Here is a 16,857-nt window from a genome sequence, read left to right as displayed (position 1 = left end):
AAAGGTTAAATTTCACCAAAACATATAGAAATGAACATTGTTTAAAGTTCATTCAGAACCTAACCAATATGGAAACAAACCTACTTTTTTTCTGCAGACTATGGAACTACAATGAGATGGGGTCATAAAGCTAATCCGGATAGGTGGTTCATAAACTTACAACCACAATTCCAAGAAGTGTAGACGCAATGAAGTGAATGGTGAACCAGATATAGCTGGTATTTTCAGCGCGGCTTTAATGCCATTGAAAGATATGAAAGATGCAGATATTTTGAACCAGTATGAAATGAACATGGCTGATGGAAATATAACACCTGACGTTCTAAAACATTTATCTCAAAGAACTACACAGAACCATAAAGATGGTATATTTGGTGAAGAGTTTAGAAAGAAAGTTAGGGAGATAGAAGGAAGAAACCTATTGTACATGACCTTGCAAACGAAAGTTTACAAAATGTCATAAAAACTTACTTTGCAGACAATGAACCGAGAAGGATGAATATTTAAGAAAACTCAAATGGACAGTACCAAATGAAATGTTAGTATTGAAAAACATGTTCCTTGACAAAATAAAACCAACTACAGAAATAAATGACGCAAGACTGAAACGTTGGGTAAAAGCTTTCCCATTCACAAAGATATTATTGGTAACATGGAAAGAAAACCAGAATGGCTACAAAAAATATATTTGGAAACGAGCATATCCATATGGACAAGCTATATTTGAAGAGCTTGAACCGGAAACTCAGGAAAGAGTCATGCAAACAATAAGCGACGACTCAAATACAAACTATGACAAAATCTTTCTAGGATATAGGTTACCTGAGATGGGCGACCAGAGCCCAAAGGCAAAAAGGACATGGGAAATTTACAACATACTAGGTGAACATGAGGCAAAGATGCAACAACTTGAAGCAGAGGGCAAGTTACCAAAAGCGACACCAAAGAGAAGAGAAGAGTAGAACAAAGTGAAAGTAGTGAAGAAGTAACTTCATCTAGTGAAAGTAGTGGCAATGAAGGAAAAGAAGAGTTAAAAACTCAGTCAGGAAGAAAGTAAAGCTTGGTCCGAGTGGGTTCTATTATGATATATAAATCCAACTATTCTATATTTTTACCCATATGAAATGTACGCCGCTCAGAATATAACGCCAACAGTTTTGGATGCCATGAACGGAAATGTTTCCGAATGGTATAACGAATGCGACAATGCCATTAGAAGGTCAGAAATAGTTCCTGGAACTTACGAATATACAACTGCTGTTTCTTTGGAAACGTAGGTGAGTTTGGAGAAGGTTCTTCAACAACAGTAGATATTGCTTGCGACAGGTTTCATATTATTTCTATTGACAACTCATTCTTATACGTGGAACAAGACATTGAAATAAAACCTTCTGCCAAGTTGTCTGACAAGAAAGGTTGCAATGGAATTTTCTATGTCGGATACCAATATGCTCCAGAAGTTTTCATGGGATATAAGATATATTCTAACTCTGACTTAGTTCAAACAGTAACATGGCAAACTATGAATGGTTCGCTTTGAGAAACTCAGTACAACCACAGCTAGAGAACAAACAGACCAGTATGCAAATATTGAGAAAATAAGAAGACTTGACCCTAACGTTCCAGGAGTTTATGTTAACCTTTCTGGTTCAGATGGAACTGCTGCCACTAAAGTAAAACTGAAACTTAGAGTTCCTTTGTCATCTTTCCTCATCTTCAGGTTTTTAAGATACTTGCCAAACTGGCAGGAAAAATTTCTATCGAACTTACTCCAAGCAAAAATAACTTAGTCATTGCACCAACACAAGACCCATTCACTCTTACAGACGTAAAGGAACAAATCAAACATCATTCGCCGAATTTGCAAAGACAAAGTTGACTTAGACTTTGGTTTCTCAAACTTCAACAATGAAGTAAAACTATTATTTCAATGCTGCTGGAACTGCTTGGACCCAGTTAAGTTCACATGCGAAAAGTTTGAATGCAAGAGAATAGAAAGCAGACTTGCAGTCTATATGTTGGACCCAGATATTTCAAATGCTTTAGCTGCCAAATATATTGCAGTTCCACTTATGTTCCCTATACACCAAATATCTGTCAAAGACTTTGCAGGTGAAGTTGGAAACCAAAGTGCTGACCCAGGTGCAAGAACAGATATTGCTTTAACAACTGCAATGAAACATGCAGATACTATTTTTACTGTTCAGACAACTATAAATGACTATTCTTGTTTCTACAACCCTGGTATTAAATATCATATAAACATAGATGGCAAATATTATCCAAGAGAAGAATATTCTACAGTTGAGGATATGAGGTCATACAACTTGACATTAGATGCTATGAACTTTAACAACAATTTCACAACAAACCATTAACCCTGAAATGCAAAGTTCTATTATGCCATATGTGAAAGTATGGACTCATACAGGAGGTCAAAAAACTCAATATCAAATGGAGACCGTTCAAACTTTGCTTGGCATTCCATTTGCTGACTCAGAAGACTTTATGGGTGTATTTCAACTGTTGGTACTGTACAAATACAATATACTGTGACAGAGACGTCAGATGAATTGAGCAAAGAAGTTTACAAAACCAATAGCACTTTTCACGGAAGATGCTCTTTTGAAGATTCGTTCGATGAAACCTGCTGGGGCTCCTCAGATTGGCATAACGACAGCTTCCATCGAGCAGATTTTGGCAGCAGGTCAGTAAGTTGTTCTTGAACTGACTTCTCTCCATCGTAAATAGTTATGACACCAGTTTTGACATAATATTGTAAGATAAACTTACCTTTAGAAATATCTGTAAGTTTTGTTGTTATATTTTTGTCAACGTCAAGAACTTTCACCATTTCAGTTATACCAACTTTCTTTGCTTTATGGAAATATTTTGGTTCAGCAAATATTGCTATTCTATAACATTTACCATTGTTTGTATAAAGAACTATTCTGTAAATGTATTTGTATTGTTTGTGTGTGTAAACTTTGTTCTGCTTCAATTCGAAGAGATACTCGAATACGTCCATCTTTTTATTCTAAGTAAAATGTCATTTCCGAAAAATAGAAGCGTGAGTGTTTCAAAAGGTTTAATGGCGGTGGCAGATGTGAAGTTAAATTCACCAACTCAAACAAACAGTCAAAGTGTTATTGTCAATGTCAAAGACAGAGATGTTGAAGTGGGGAAACCATACGAGGACGAAGATGGTATAACAATTGTTCCTGTAAAAGAACAACCAACATATCCTGAAGTTAGCAGAGACTTATGTTCTGTTGCAGATATTCGAAACGACTACCAACAACTGAAAGACAAACTTCAAACTCAGGAGAAGATTTGTCAAGCTTTAGGTATAATGTTAAACTTGGTCGAACACAACCCTGTAAAAGTGAACTCATATGTCATTGCACCTCATGAAGTTTTGAAAGAACTATTGAAACTTTTGACAGAGGCAGACGATATAAACATCAAAGAAATAGAACCCGACATTAGTTGCTGTGGTGTTTCATATAATGTCATTGACAAGATATACGTTATGAAAGGAGGTGAAACGTTGAACTTAAAGTATAGTTTCCCAGACGTCATAAAAATATTTGACGACCACAACATTTCATTAAAATTTATTTGCTAAGTAAAAATGTCAAAACTTCTTGAAAGATGTTTGAAGAAAAATAATATAGACTTTATTTCATGTAAAGGACTTTACACACTTTTGAACGATATGAAAGACCCTGTTTTGTTTGTTCGTGTAGACAAAGGAAAGTTCTATGTCTTTACAAAATATTTGAACTTCTTAGACAGAGAACTTCAAGAAACGCCATGTGAAAGTTTAGATGAAGTTCTTCTCCACTTTCAGAAAAACTTTTAAATATATATAAATGGCAGAAGACATAATGGTTTATACTATTACGACTAAAAACCCTGAGTCATATAATTCTATAACAACAAACTTACAAAGTCCTCAAGGACGGTATTGTAAACTAACTTTAAACACAATGACGACTAAAGCCTGTTTTGCTCTTTTGACACCAGAAGACTTTATTGTTGTGAATGGTAAAAATACTCCTTTGAAGATACTTACTCAGATATACCACCAACAGGTTTTGTTGACTTATTTAATACTTTAAGTACGGGTGTAACATGTGCTGCAACTAGAGCAGGTTTCATTATGTTTGGATGTCCGACTGAGTTTACTATAAACGATATGAGCTATAATACAAAACTTATTTCTGGTTTTTACTACCAACAGTTTCCTATAACAGGAAAAGGTGTCATACAAGGAATGTCTATTCCATTGACATTAAGCACACCAATCTTATATATTGTTTCAAACTTAGGTTCAAAGTGTTATTCGAATGTCGACAGAAACTATTATGACCAAAAGATACTTATGCGTATAAACAATACTTTCTCTGCTGGTTTGCCTATTGTTCATTCGAATGCAGAATTTTCAACCTTAGTGAACTCAAACACTTTGGCAAGTATAACGTTGACATTAGTTGACGCAAACTTTGTTCCTGTAAAACTTTTATGTCCTATGTATTTGTCAATGACGGCAGAAAGTTTCGAATTGGAAGATGCAACTGGTGAAAGTATTGTATTACAAGAACAACTTCAACAACAAATAGCTCAAGAACAACAAATGCAACAACAAAGTCAAGAATAAAAAAAATATTTTTTTATTTTTATAAAAAATGTACAGAATAGATGTTTCAGATTTTTATGACTTCCAAGCATTCAGAAATATGTGTCCATTTAGAGACTATAACAAAGCAGTCGAGAATTTGAAACGTTTAGTCATTTATGTCGACTCTGCCCCAGAATGTTATGTCATGAAAGAATGGGATGTAGTCTTTAACAAACCAAGAGCAACAATAGTTTCAGAACAAGAATGTAGACAGAAACTTAAGAAAATAAAAGTCGTACAAGTTGGCATGAAGATGTTAGATGCTTGGGATATCTTATTGTCAAAGTTAGAAGATTTTTCAGTTCGAGGTATAAAGTTCTATACACCTTCTCCAAACTTCTATTCTATCTTCACTGGATATAATATGAACAAGTAGAATGGAAAGAAAATATTATAGAAGCTTGGTTAGACCATGTCAAAGAAATTATATGCAATGGAAACGAAAGAGTCTATGAGTATATCTTATGTTGGTTTGCAAACATCTTACAACATCCAAGTGCTAAAAATGAAACTGCTCTCATTATAATTGGAAAACAAGGAACTGGTAAGAACAATTCTTTACAGATATTTTGTGCAAACTGTTAGAGGGCTATTCGAATCCGAATATGACAAACTTAGAAAACATCTGTGGCAAGTTTAACTCCTCAATAGAGAATATGAAACTTATAGTTTGCAATGAACTTCAAAGTATAGATACAACAAAAGTTTTGAACTCAGATGCTTTGAAGAGTCTTATAACAGACAAAGTTGGAGTTGTTGAAAGAAAGTATAAAGACCAAAGAGTTTGTGAAAATGTTGCAAACTTCATTATGGTTTCAAACAATGCTGTTCCGATGAAGTTAGAAAGTTCTGACAGAAGATATGTAGTTGTCAGAACGTCAGATTCTCATATGCAAGATACAGAATATTTTGACGACTTAGCAGAAACTTTGACATCTGACTTTTACAACCACTTGTTCTCATATTTATGACATTAGATATTTCAAAGTTCAATCCAAGACAAATTCCACATACGAAGAGAGACAAACATTGTTAGAAGCAAACAAGAGTGTATATGAACTGTTCATAGATGAAACTGACTTTGTGTCATTAGATGAAAGGTCATTGTACGATTCGTATAAACAATATTGTCAAGAATATGGTTATATGACAGCGTCTAAACGAACATTCTTGGCAAATGTCAAAAGTCTTTTAGACGTACAGAATGGTGTATATACAAAGAAAAATTTTTATGAGTAAATTTTAAAAAAAATATTTTTTTATCCGATAGAAAAGATGGCAAAATTCATCTCAGTAAACAAGTACATGTCAGGACTTAAAGAAGAACTAGACCCATTCACATATTTGAATGTTTACTTCTACCATTTGAAAAGTCTTCATTCAGCAAAGTTTGGAACATCGAACCAGTTAAGTTTGCTATTGTGACTAAAAATGGTGCGAAATTTGAAGACTTAGACATAGAAGGTTTTTAGCAGTCAAAAGAAAGTTTTGACAGAAGGTTTTCAAACCTTAAAGAAGGCAAAGCATACAAACTTGTTATACCTTATGAACCAAAGAAAGCAGACGACTATGAATATTATGAGTCTAAAGTTGTAGAAGTTCAAGGTAAATTGGGTAAAAAGATTTTAGAGTCTAAGCCAATGTTTACTCCTAAAGAGGAAGAGAACATTGACATTGACCCAGAAATGTTCTAAAAATAAAATTTTATTTTTACATGTCAAATTCTTTTTCTCTGGAACTGGTTCAGGTTCTTTCTTCTCTTCTTCTACTTTCTTTTCTTTCTTTTCTTTCTTCTTCTTTTCTGGTGGAGTTATGTCAAATTTGGCGCAACTATATTTATGTAAAAGTTCTTTGTCCTTTAATAGCTCTTCTATTCTGTTTTCTATTTCATCTTCAAGAAAAGCGCATGTGTCTTCTTTGCATTCTAAGAAATTTTGTTGGACTTCATCTTTCCAAGAGGCGTCATCTCTGTCAACAAGTCTGTCATTGACAAACTTAAAGACTTCTCTGCCTAATGTTTTATGGTTCTTGTCATATTCCCAGAAACAGAACTTTAGAACAAATTCACCTTTCTTGTTTACACTATGTAAGATTTTATGGTCGACAGATGTTTTTGCTGTCGAAAAGCTTGTCTCGAATATAGATAGCGAAATCGCTAGACATTTTCTAAAAGATAAAAATTTTAATTTTTCTAAAATATGTTAGAAAAAAAGTTTGCTGACATTGACAAAAAATTTGAGAATGTTTTAAACAAGACAAGAGGAAGTTAGAAAATGCTCAGATAAAGCCTATACATGACAAGTTCTTATTTGCTCAGAATGGTATAACAGGTCTAATTGCACCACCTGGGTCGGGTAAGACTTTCACTTATCTTAAAATGGCTGCACAACAACAAGAACTAGATGAGAAGAACCCATTCTATGAGTTAGTTGTCATTTGTAGTACTTCTGGTCAATTTTGACCAAACGTCAATTCGTTCAAAGATATTATAAAGAAGTCTAAGTTAGTATGTATAAAGGATACTGAGTTGTTAGATTGGATAAAGAAGTACCAAAGAGAGTTTTGAAGTATAATGCTATAAATGAGTATATAAATTCTAAGTTTAAAGACCCAAATGAGGAAATGCAGAGAATATTAGAGAAGAAACACTTCAGAAACAAACAGAAGAGATAGAATACATTTCGAAGAAATTGCAATCTTACGATTGGAAGACTTACCCTCATAGATGTCTTCTTATCTTAGATGACTTTGCTTCTCATCCTTTGTTAAAGAACAGAGAACAAGATATGTGTCGAATTCTTAAGAAGCTCAGACACTTTAACATTTCAGTCGTAATATGTGTACAGACAGCAAAGAGTTTAAGTAAGGATGTAAAGAGAATACTTACTGACATTATACTTTTCCCCGGATTGTCCGAAGACGATTTCATGGAACTTATGAAAGAGTCCATGGCAGTAAGTTTGACAGACATGAACTATGGGAGAAGTACAAAGTCATACAAGACCCTCATACTTCTTTCAGAATTCATATCTACGCAAACAAAGTTCAAATTGTAAAAAGTCAAGCTTGAAAAATAAAGAGTGCATCTACCCTACTTGTTTGAAGTTGTCAAAATACTCTGTTATTTTTTCCTTTAACAATGGCAAATCTTCTTTGAATGTAAGTATTGTACAACCTTTAATATCATAGTGTGTTTGAGGTAACGTATCTTGAACTATTTGTTTCACATCTTCATTCGGTGTCATTGAAATCGGTAAGTTTTCGCGATAGAACCAATTTCTGTCAGATTTGTAAATCTTAGCAAGGTCGTAAAAGCTTTTGTTGTTTCTTCTGACTAAATGCAACATAACCATATCTCTGTCTTCTTCTTTCTCCAACTCTTCAGTATAAATCATATACTTATAGTTCTTTTCCTTTCTTTTGGTACCGAACGTGGTATTCTTTTCTGAATGCTTTGTCTTTTGCTTCAAGCTTGTTTTCCATCTCTTCACATTCTTGTCTATGAATTTCGTCAAGAAGTCTGTAAATATACCAAGCATAACGAGGCGAAGCCCACATTGCAACAGCATTTACAAGAAGTCTATGTACATAATATCCTCTCAAACCGTTTGGCAATTTTTCACGATTTTCATAGAGTTTTGGCGACTGGGGTTTTTTACTTACTCGCTGTTCTTCACGATTTTCATAGAGTTTTGGCGACTGTGGTTTTTTACTTACTCGCTGTTCTTCACTGTTTTCAGAAAAAAGTATGTCTCGCTGTGCTTCGCTCAAAAGTTCAATAGTGCTTTGGTTCCTAAACCAGTCTTGTGGTTTCTTAGTATCTGGAGCAAAACATGCTGTCAAAATACTTTGCATTTGGTACATATCGTCTTTGACCGAACGAATGAGACGGAGTTGTTTGTTATACTGTATGTACTCGTATTCTTCATTTATAGCTTCATGGACTATAACTGTTGTTGTGTTCTCTGTTGTTGACATATCTGTCTTTACATACAAAATAAAAAAATTTGTTAGAAAAAAATTAGCGTTATTTTCTGACTTTCACAAAAGACCAAAAATAAACGCTTTACATGTATTTTTCAGCAACTTCGTCAAATAATTTTATAGCTTTATCTATCTCATCTACTTCAAAACGTTTCTTTACCTTTTATGGGAGCACCATATATTTTCTCAAACTTTTCAAGTAGTTCTGTTTCTGCAGCTCTCATATCATTAGCAAACACAACCTTGACTCTATTGACTGTACTGTCATATCTTTGAGTTATATTATATGTTCTTCCTATCTTATATCTCTTTGTATTGAAGTCCTTCGGTTTCTGAACGATGTAAAGTAAGCCTTCACTGCAACGTTCCGTATCGAATGAACCATATGTTATGAAGTTATATCCAACAATTGGGTCTAACCATAACAAAACTATTGGTATAAGACTTTTGTCTATAAGATATGCTGCAGTTCCATAGAATCTTACCGATATCATAAGCTCAGGATTTCTTGTCAAAATTTTCTGACTAGAAGCAATTCTAACCCAGTCCTTTGTTTTCTTTCCAGATGGAGATATAATGTCTGACAAAGAATATTTGTTGTATTTCTTTGAGTATCTTACGTTTAAATCACCTATTCTAACCACTTTGGTGTCATTGTCTATCTTTCTAACTGTTTCAAACTCAATGTTTGTCATTTCTGTTCTTACATACAAAATAAAAAAATAAATAAAAATAAAACTAACTTTATTTTTTCTGTCTTAAGGAAATTCATGAAATTTGGTCATTTTTCAGCAAAAATATATTTTATGTTAGCATGTTAGATCTAACACGTTTTCTAACCTCTTTTCTAACATGGTCTAAAACACACAAAACTCATGAAATTTGGTCATTTTTCAGCAAAAATATATTTTATGTTAGCATGTTAGATCTAACACGTTTTCTCACCCGTTTTCTAACATGGTCTAAAACACACAAAACTCATGAATTTTCGTGAATTTCCTTAAGATAGAAAAAATAAAGTTTATGTTAGCATGTTAGATCTCACCTGTTTTCTCACCTCTTTTCTAACATGGTCTAAAACACACAAAACTCATGAATTTTGGTCATTTTTCAGCAAAAATATATTTTAGGTGAAGAGGTGAGATCTCACCTGTTTTCTCACCTGTTTTCTCACCTCTTTTTTTCACAAGCGTTTTACATGAATTGTACGATGTATATTTGAAATCCTAAACAGTTTTGTAGCTTCTATTTCTTCTTTTAGTACATCGAATGTTTTAACTATGCCGAAGGTTTCTTTATACTTCTTCTTGACGTCAGATAGAAGGAAATCGTCAGCAGTTGGATAGTTTTTTTGTCAGAAATTCTAACATGTCCATTTTATTTTCTGCTGGTTTTTCTGCTTCTTTCTTAAGTCTGCATAGTCGTTTCTCATACGTTCTATCTCTTTGACGGAGTAGTTATATCTCCTCATTGCTGCTTTACATTTAGAACATTGCGGGTTCATTTTTGCGTTATACATTGAAATAAAACCAGCTAAAACAACTAAAGCGTCAATTGCTCTCTTCATCTCAAACATAGCGGGTCTTATTTGTTTGTTCCATACTTTGCCTCTTCTATCTTTATCTCTTATTTCCCAAACACATTCAGCAACTAACGAAACAAAGTTGTCGTAGGTCTTAAATTCTTCAGATTTATATATGTCAGAAACATTCTTATATACCATGTCGCAATCTTTGTCCATAACCTTATGGTTGCAATGAAATCCTAGAAACTCATAGTTTACCTTTCGTATGAACTTCTTTATTTCTACTGAGTCAGTTGGTTTCACTTCTATTTCATCGAATTCAGGAATAGTGAGTTTTTGTTGTTGGATTTCAGGCAATTTGGGTAAATGGTCGATGAGGTCCTCCATTTCATAAAGATACTGTTCATTTGTTTCATCTTTCGCACTACAGTCTAAATTACTTGTTAAAAGTTCTTGCTTTATCTTCTGGATTTCTGTTTCAAAAGTATATGAAGAAGGAATGAAGCTTTTCATTTCTACTAACATAGATGTTGGATTCATGACTAACGAGTTTGGTGCTGTTGTTTGAATTGTTGTTGTGCCGATTGTTGAAATCATGTCTTTTATACAAAATAAAAAAATAAAAAAAATAAAACTAACTTTATTTTTTATTTCGGGAAAATTCATGACAAATTCAAGAGGTGAAAAAAGAGGTGAGAAAACAGGTGAGATCTCACCTCTTCACCTAAATTATATTTTTGGGTCCTTTACACTCATTACGAAGAAGTCTTGACAAAACATTTACGAAGAAGTCATGAAAATTCAAGAGGTGAAAAAAGAGGTGAAAAAACATTTACGAAGAAGTCTTGACAAAACATTTACGAAGAAGTCATGAAAATTCAAGAGGGTAGAAATGAGGTTAGAAAACAGGTGAGAAAACGTGTTAGATCTAACCTCTTCACCTAAACTTTATTTTTGGTGTAAATTTCATGAAAATTCAAGAGGTTAGAAAACGTGTTAGAAAACAGGTGAGAAAACAGGTGAGATCTAACATTCTAACATAAACTTTATTTTTGGTGTAAATTTCATGATTTTCGAGAGTTTTAGACCATGTTAGAAAACAGGTGAGAAAACAGGTGAGATCTAACATTCTAACATAAACTTTATTTTTGGTGTAAATTTCATGATTTTCGAGAGTTTTAGACCATGTTAGAAAACAGGTGAGAAAAACAGGTGAGATCTAACATTCTAACATAAACTTTATTTTTGGTGTAAATTTCATGATTTCGAGAGTTTTAGACCATGTTAGAAAACAGGTGAGAAAACAGGTGAGATCTAACATTCTAACATAAACTTTATTTTGGTGTAAATTTCATGATTTTCGAGAGTTTTAGACCATGTTAGAAAACAGGTGAGAAAACAGGTGAGATCTAACATTCTAACATAAACTTTATTTTTGGTGTAAATTTCATGATTTTCGAGAGTTTTAGACCATGTTAGAAAACGTGTTAGAAAACGTGTTAGATCTAACCATCTACCCGACATTCTCGTCAAATACAAAAAAATGAAAAAAATGACACTTTTTCATTAGATAACTGTTATTTTTTGACGAAGTGAAGATTGACACTTCGTCAAAAAAATCCCTGAAATCATATCTTTTATACAAAAAAATACAAAAAATGACACTTTTTCATTAGATAACTGTTATTTTTTGACGAAGTGAAGATTGACACTTCGTCAAAAAAATCCCTGAAATCATATCTTTACATACAAAAAAATACAAAATACAAAAAATAAAACTAACTTTATTTTTTCTATCTTAAGGAAATTCATGAAAATTCATGAGGTTAGAAAACGTGTTAGAAAACGTGTTAGATCTAACATTCTAACATAAACTTTATTTTTGGGTCCTTTACACTCATTACGATGAAGTCTTGACAAAACATTTACGAAGAAGTCATGACAAAACATTTACGAAGAAGTCATGACAAAACATTTACGAAGAAGTCATGACAAAACATTTACGAAGAAGTCTTGACAAAACATTTACGAAGAAGTCTTGACAAATTCAAGAGGGTAGAAATGAGGTTAGAAATGAGGTTAGATCTAACCATCTACCCGACATTCTCGTCAAATACAAAAAAATGAAAAAAATGACACTTTTTCATTAGATAACTGTTATTTTTTGACGAAGTGAAGATTGACACTTCGTCAAAAAAATCCCTGAAATCATATCTTTACATACAAAAAAATACAAAATACAAAAAATAAAACTAACTTTATTTTTTCTATCTTAAGGAAATTCATGAAAATTCATGAGGTTAGAAAACGTGTTAGAAAACGTGTTAGATCTAACATGTTAACATAAATTATATTTTTGGTCCGGGAACAACTTTTTCTCAATTGGAGCTGGGGCATACTCTTTGCGTAAACGGTTCAGACCTTCTTCGAACTCTTGGTCTCTCTTCGATTTGGACTGAGATTGGAATTGCTGGGGTGGAGCTTGCTGGAACATCCAAGGGTTGGGGAAGTAAGGCATAGGCAGAGGAGGGTAGTTCGGGAAGCCTTGTGGTGGGTAGTAACCTTGAGGTGGAAATTGGTAGAAATTCGGAGGTACTTGCTGGAACTGAGGTTGCTGAGGAGACTGTTGTGGTTCTTTAGGTTCCTCTGGTTTGGGAATGGACTGGGTTGGTGGGACGTGGGACATTCGTTTGTGTCCTGTCGGAAGGAAGAACTTTTCCTGTCGGAAGGAAGAACTTTTCCTGTCGGAAGGAAGAACTTTTCCTGTCGGAAGGAAATTTTTTTCCCTTTGTCCGGAAAATTTTTTCCCTTTGTCCGGAAAATTTTTTCCTGTCGGATGGAAAAACTTTTTCTGAAGTTCGACCAAAAAGTTCTCAATTTTCGAAAATTTGAATGGTTTACGGACGGACAACTGGAAGAGTTCTTCCTGTCGGAAGGAAAAATTTTTCCCTTTGTCCGGAAAATTTTTTCCAGTTGTCGGGAAAATATTTTCCTGTCGGATGGAAGGACTCGGAATGCCAGAAGGATTTGACGAGGCAATTTACCTAATTGAACTTAACGACTGCGTAAAAGACTACTTGCGCAAGGTCATGAAGCCCAAGGTCAAGTTCACCACTATTTCTGGAAGGGCTGTCTTGAATCTCGAGACTTCGACCGGAATTCCAATTCAAATACCAGAAAACACTCCTTTCGACGACATAAAGGACGCCAAAAGAGAAGCTCTTGTTAAGTTCCTAAACAAACGTCCTTGGATAAAAATACCAAACAAGGAGAACCCCCTACCCCATATGAAATTGGCAATTCAGTCTCTCCTTCACTTCTCGGGTCAGCCGTTCTACATAACCTGTGAAGGCGACATCCAACCAGTTCAGTAAACCTTAACGTTTAACTTCACTTTTTTATGTTTTTTGTGAAAGTGTCAAAAATAAATTGTTTTCATGAGTTTTCTACGATGTTAGAAAAGTGGTTAGAAAACGTGTTAGATCTAACATGCTAACATAAACATTATTTTTCAATACTTTTTCAGCACTTTTCCGTAGTTATATATGAAAGACAATTCGAGATAAAAGTCATAGTACAATGGAATAATATGTTGCACACCATTTGTTGTGAACCAAACTTGAAAGTCAGAGAAACTGTTACTAGGTGGTTCGTAGAATTTAGAAGCAAAGTCATAAAAGTCCTTACCAATACATAGAAAACTATTGTTGCTTGAACTGAAACTTGCATGACACATAACATTTTGAGGGTCAAACACGTTTCTATAAACTGTCAAATCTGCTGGTGGAAGTATAAATTGAAATGGACCATCTGGTGGTAATGGTTCGTTCTGGTTTAGTAACCGAAGAAATTGTGCCCAAGAACGTTTGTCTACTTTCCAAAATAAAAACTCTGTATCTCTTGGAGGGTTAATTTCAATCTTTTGAAATGAAACGGTGGAGTTCATCTTGTCATATTCTAGTTTCAGATAGTATGTTCCATTTAGTAAAGAGTCGTATTTTTCTTGAAATTCCCAATAATATTTGTTCATTTGAGTTTGAAAGTCATTTAGAGTTTTCTCAAGACTTTCGTCTGAACGAACTGTAAAGATTCTCATTTCGTCAAATTTGTCTATTAGACCATCAGAACCTTTATACTGCCCATGAAAATATACTGCGAACATAAATGCGTTAGTTCTATTTGAAAACAAAACTCTTCTAAATCCTATTGCCTTTGCATCTGAAGGACTTTGAAGCCAACGAATTGGATAGTCAAACCTGTATACTCGGGATGAAATTTCTTCATCTGAAATAGTCCTACCAGCATTTGTAAAGATATAGTCTAACGGTTTTGTATCTGCTACTTTTGTTCTTTGTTTTTCAACCTGAAGCATTTAATATATGTAAAAATATATTGTTTTAAAATGGTATGCCATTTCATATTTCTCATCTAACAAACAAGTTTCCCAACGGTCTTCTCCAACAAACTCAGCGTACATTTCAAATTCGAATAAAAAAATGTCACTTTTTTAAAATAAATTTTTTACTTCATGCAATGTTTAACACATCGAAAGGCATGTCCATAAGACGTTCTTCTTCTAACCTCTCTAGTCTGTTTGGATAATTGGCACGTGCTGTTTCCAAATCCATTTCGTAGGTCAGACCAGCCAGTTTGTCATAGACTTTTATGGGTCTTCCCTTCCTATATTTAAACTTCTTCGAAACTCTCCAACCATATCTTTGCAACTCTGCTTTTATTCTAGCAGATTTTCTATCCATTCTATATGGGGGCATTTTTATAAAAATAAAAAAATATTTTTTCTTTACTTAACATAACCGCCTGCTGCCATAAGTCTTTGACGCCAACCCATACCAGCTAATGAAGGTTGACTTGGTTTAGTTTCCAAACTAAACTTTGGTTTTGGTTTATCTTCAGTTTTTGGTTTTTCTTCTTCTATCGGTTTTTGTCACTTTTCGGTTCCTCTGACTTTACTTCACTTGCAGGAACAGTTGTGTCGTCAACATCTTCATAAATATCATATGCCATTTGTTTTTGTTTTCCTTTCAACTTTTTGTGTTTGTTGTAAAGTTTAGAATATTTCGACTCTAAGTCAATGAGATGTTCTATAATGAACTGTTGGTCAGTGAAGTAAACTTTTCCATCTGTTGTCTCGAAAGCTCCTTCAGACTTCAATATTTTATTTGTGAGAGTCTGTTTCTTTTTTGAGATACTTGCCGTTCCATTTTTATGAAAAGTGACTTTGTAGTTAGGGTTTGTATTTCCAGACCTGGCACTTTCTATTATTGAATTTTTCTCTTCATCTGTAAGTTCTTTGACAGGTTTTGACAATGGTTCTGAACTTTTTGTTTGTGGTGTCAAATCTACCGTTTCAACTTCTTCGGTCATTTCATCTCAGTAAAAAATTTAGTTTGGTTTGTTTTCAACTGGTTGTTGTTGTTTTTTAAGTCGGTCTAAAACTTCCTGAGGTATAGGAAGAACTTGACAAACACGTTGTGTAACTGCTGGAAGCCGACAAATCCATCTTGAACCCATTTGTCTCAATGCTGTATTGTTCATTTCATCTCAGTAAAAAACTTTACATTCCCCACGTTTGAGGCGGTTGAGGTTGGTTATTGTTTACCCATTGTTGTGCATGGTTATATCCTCTGTTAAAGAATCTTTCACCTTGGTCCATATAGTGTCCTGCTTGGTTATAGTAGTCATTTGCTTTGTTATAATAGTTTCCTGCTTGTCTTCCTACATTGTCCATCCATCCTTGAACTTTTCCTCTTGTTTCAGGATTTGGAATAAGATTTGTTGCATCTCGTGCTACATCCCAACCTTTCTGTACAGTTTGTATAATAGGTTGTGCTTTCTCTTTAAGTATACCTAATGTACTCAAAATCTTCCTTCCAACTCCAAATACACCTCTGGCTATTGTTCCCACTGCGGGCAAAAATCTGGATGCAACTCCTGCTAATGCGCCAAATAAACCCATTTCTTATAGGATAAAAATGACGAATCCAAACAAGGACCCCTATGTTTCTAAAGCGACAAAGAAAGCACTCATGGTAAAAATCTTTAGTTCAACACCAAATGCTTGGTTTATGGATATCTTGGAAAACATTCCGAGAGTTAGAACAGATGGACCACCATACTGGCTAATATTTGTCGGTCAAAACACAAGATACTGTGAAGCCATACCATTATGGTCCAAAAATATTTTAGATGTGAAAACTGCTTTGACAATATTCGTTGACAAATACCATCCAACAAAACTGACATCTGACTGTGAAAGTTCTTTCAAATCAGATGATGTAAAAAACTATCTGCGTTCAAAAAATGTAAACCAATATTTCATTGTCGACCAAAACCATTCTGCTCTTGGTGTCATTGACGGTTGTATAAAAATGTTAAGAGACTTAAACCAACCACAAGGTGGTGAAGCAAATGAAATGTCATATGACGACAAATATAGACACTTCTCCATGGCAAAGATGAGACAAGTTTTAAATATTTACAATAGCCGTAAACAAAAAGGTTTGGGAAACCACTCCCCCGAAGAAATGAAAAACAACCCTGACTTAGAGAAAGACTATATATTTAATAATTTAGTCAAAAGAGACAAACAAGAAAGAATGCCGGGCTTCAAACTTCAGAAAGGCGACAAAGTAAAAATAGAAAT

At 34.0% G+C, this 16,857-nt stretch overlaps 10 protein-coding genes and 6 pseudogenes across 16 annotated transcripts, besides 1 other annotated feature; 6 read left to right on the top strand and 10 right to left on the bottom strand.

Annotated features, from left to right (window-relative positions):
* Positions 1 to 55: 55 nt before the first annotated feature.
* Positions 56 to 16,857: part of a mobile genetic element that runs on past the window's edge.
* Positions 2,609 to 3,028, bottom strand: TVAGG3_0548960 (uncharacterized protein; the record flags this gene model as incomplete). The annotated part of the gene is made up of 1 exon (XM_051238108.1): positions 2,609 to 3,028. One exon carries the CDS (start codon positions 3,026 to 3,028, stop codon positions 2,609 to 2,611), a length of 420 nt encoding a protein of 139 aa, XP_051095932.1.
* Positions 3,092 to 3,628, top strand: TVAGG3_0548950 (protein of unknown function, DUF4106 family; the record flags this gene model as incomplete). Its single annotated transcript, XM_051238107.1, has 1 exon — positions 3,092 to 3,628. One exon carries the CDS (start codon positions 3,092 to 3,094, stop codon positions 3,626 to 3,628), a length of 537 nt encoding a protein of 178 aa, XP_051095931.1.
* Positions 4,280 to 4,663, top strand: TVAGG3_0548940 (uncharacterized protein; the record flags this gene model as incomplete). The annotated part of the gene is made up of 1 exon (XM_051238106.1): positions 4,280 to 4,663. One exon carries the CDS (start codon positions 4,280 to 4,282, stop codon positions 4,661 to 4,663), a length of 384 nt encoding a protein of 127 aa, XP_051095930.1.
* On the top strand, positions 4,692 to 5,923 carry TVAGG3_0548930 (annotated as a pseudogene). Its single transcript has one exon. A coding segment is annotated over exon 1 (1,232 nt).
* Positions 6,395 to 6,847, bottom strand: TVAGG3_0548920 (annotated as a pseudogene). The gene has a single exon. A coding segment is annotated over exon 1 (453 nt).
* Positions 6,883 to 7,748, top strand: TVAGG3_0548910 (annotated as a pseudogene). The gene has a single exon. A coding segment is annotated over exon 1 (866 nt).
* On the bottom strand, positions 7,771 to 8,662 carry TVAGG3_0548900 (annotated as a pseudogene). Its single transcript has one exon. A coding segment is annotated over exon 1 (892 nt).
* TVAGG3_0548890 lies at positions 8,751 to 9,363 on the bottom strand (annotated as a pseudogene). The gene has a single exon. A coding segment is annotated over exon 1 (613 nt).
* On the bottom strand, positions 10,160 to 10,790 carry TVAGG3_0548880 (organellar and viral DNA polymerase type B; the record flags this gene model as incomplete). The annotated part of the gene is made up of 1 exon (XM_051238105.1): positions 10,160 to 10,790. A coding segment is annotated over one exon (631 nt), but the record flags the coding sequence as incomplete, so codon positions are not given.
* On the bottom strand, positions 12,532 to 12,879 carry TVAGG3_0548870 (uncharacterized protein; the record flags this gene model as incomplete). Its single annotated transcript, XM_051238104.1, has 1 exon — positions 12,532 to 12,879. One exon carries the CDS (start codon positions 12,877 to 12,879, stop codon positions 12,532 to 12,534), a length of 348 nt encoding a protein of 115 aa, XP_051095928.1.
* TVAGG3_0548860 (uncharacterized protein) lies at positions 13,193 to 13,567 on the top strand (the record flags this gene model as incomplete). The annotated part of the gene is made up of 1 exon (XM_051238103.1): positions 13,193 to 13,567. One exon carries the CDS (start codon positions 13,193 to 13,195, stop codon positions 13,565 to 13,567), a length of 375 nt encoding a protein of 124 aa, XP_051095927.1.
* On the bottom strand, positions 13,705 to 14,565 carry TVAGG3_0548850 (uncharacterized protein; the record flags this gene model as incomplete). The annotated part of the gene is made up of 1 exon (XM_051238102.1): positions 13,705 to 14,565. One exon carries the CDS (start codon positions 14,563 to 14,565, stop codon positions 13,705 to 13,707), a length of 861 nt encoding a protein of 286 aa, XP_051095926.1.
* TVAGG3_0548840 lies at positions 14,995 to 15,578 on the bottom strand (annotated as a pseudogene). Its single transcript has one exon. A coding segment is annotated over exon 1 (584 nt).
* On the bottom strand, positions 15,597 to 15,749 carry TVAGG3_0548830 (uncharacterized protein; the record flags this gene model as incomplete). Its single annotated transcript, XM_051238101.1, has 1 exon — positions 15,597 to 15,749. One exon carries the CDS (start codon positions 15,747 to 15,749, stop codon positions 15,597 to 15,599), a length of 153 nt encoding a protein of 50 aa, XP_051095925.1.
* Positions 15,769 to 16,170, bottom strand: TVAGG3_0548820 (uncharacterized protein; the record flags this gene model as incomplete). Its single annotated transcript, XM_051238100.1, has 1 exon — positions 15,769 to 16,170. The coding sequence occupies one exon, from the start codon at positions 16,168 to 16,170 to the stop codon at positions 15,769 to 15,771; it is 402 nt and encodes a 133-aa protein (XP_051095924.1).
* TVAGG3_0548810 (uncharacterized protein) lies at positions 16,187 to 16,744 on the top strand (the record flags this gene model as incomplete). The annotated part of the gene is made up of 1 exon (XM_051238099.1): positions 16,187 to 16,744. A coding segment is annotated over one exon (558 nt), but the record flags the coding sequence as incomplete, so codon positions are not given.

Source organism: Trichomonas vaginalis, chromosome II (genome assembly GCF_026262505.1).
Source record: "Trichomonas vaginalis G3 chromosome II, whole genome shotgun sequence".
Classification (NCBI taxonomy): Eukaryota; Parabasalia; order Trichomonadida; family Trichomonadidae; genus Trichomonas; species Trichomonas vaginalis.
Note: the sequence above shows the minus strand (reverse complement) of the source record. Positions and strands in the feature narration are given on the sequence as shown.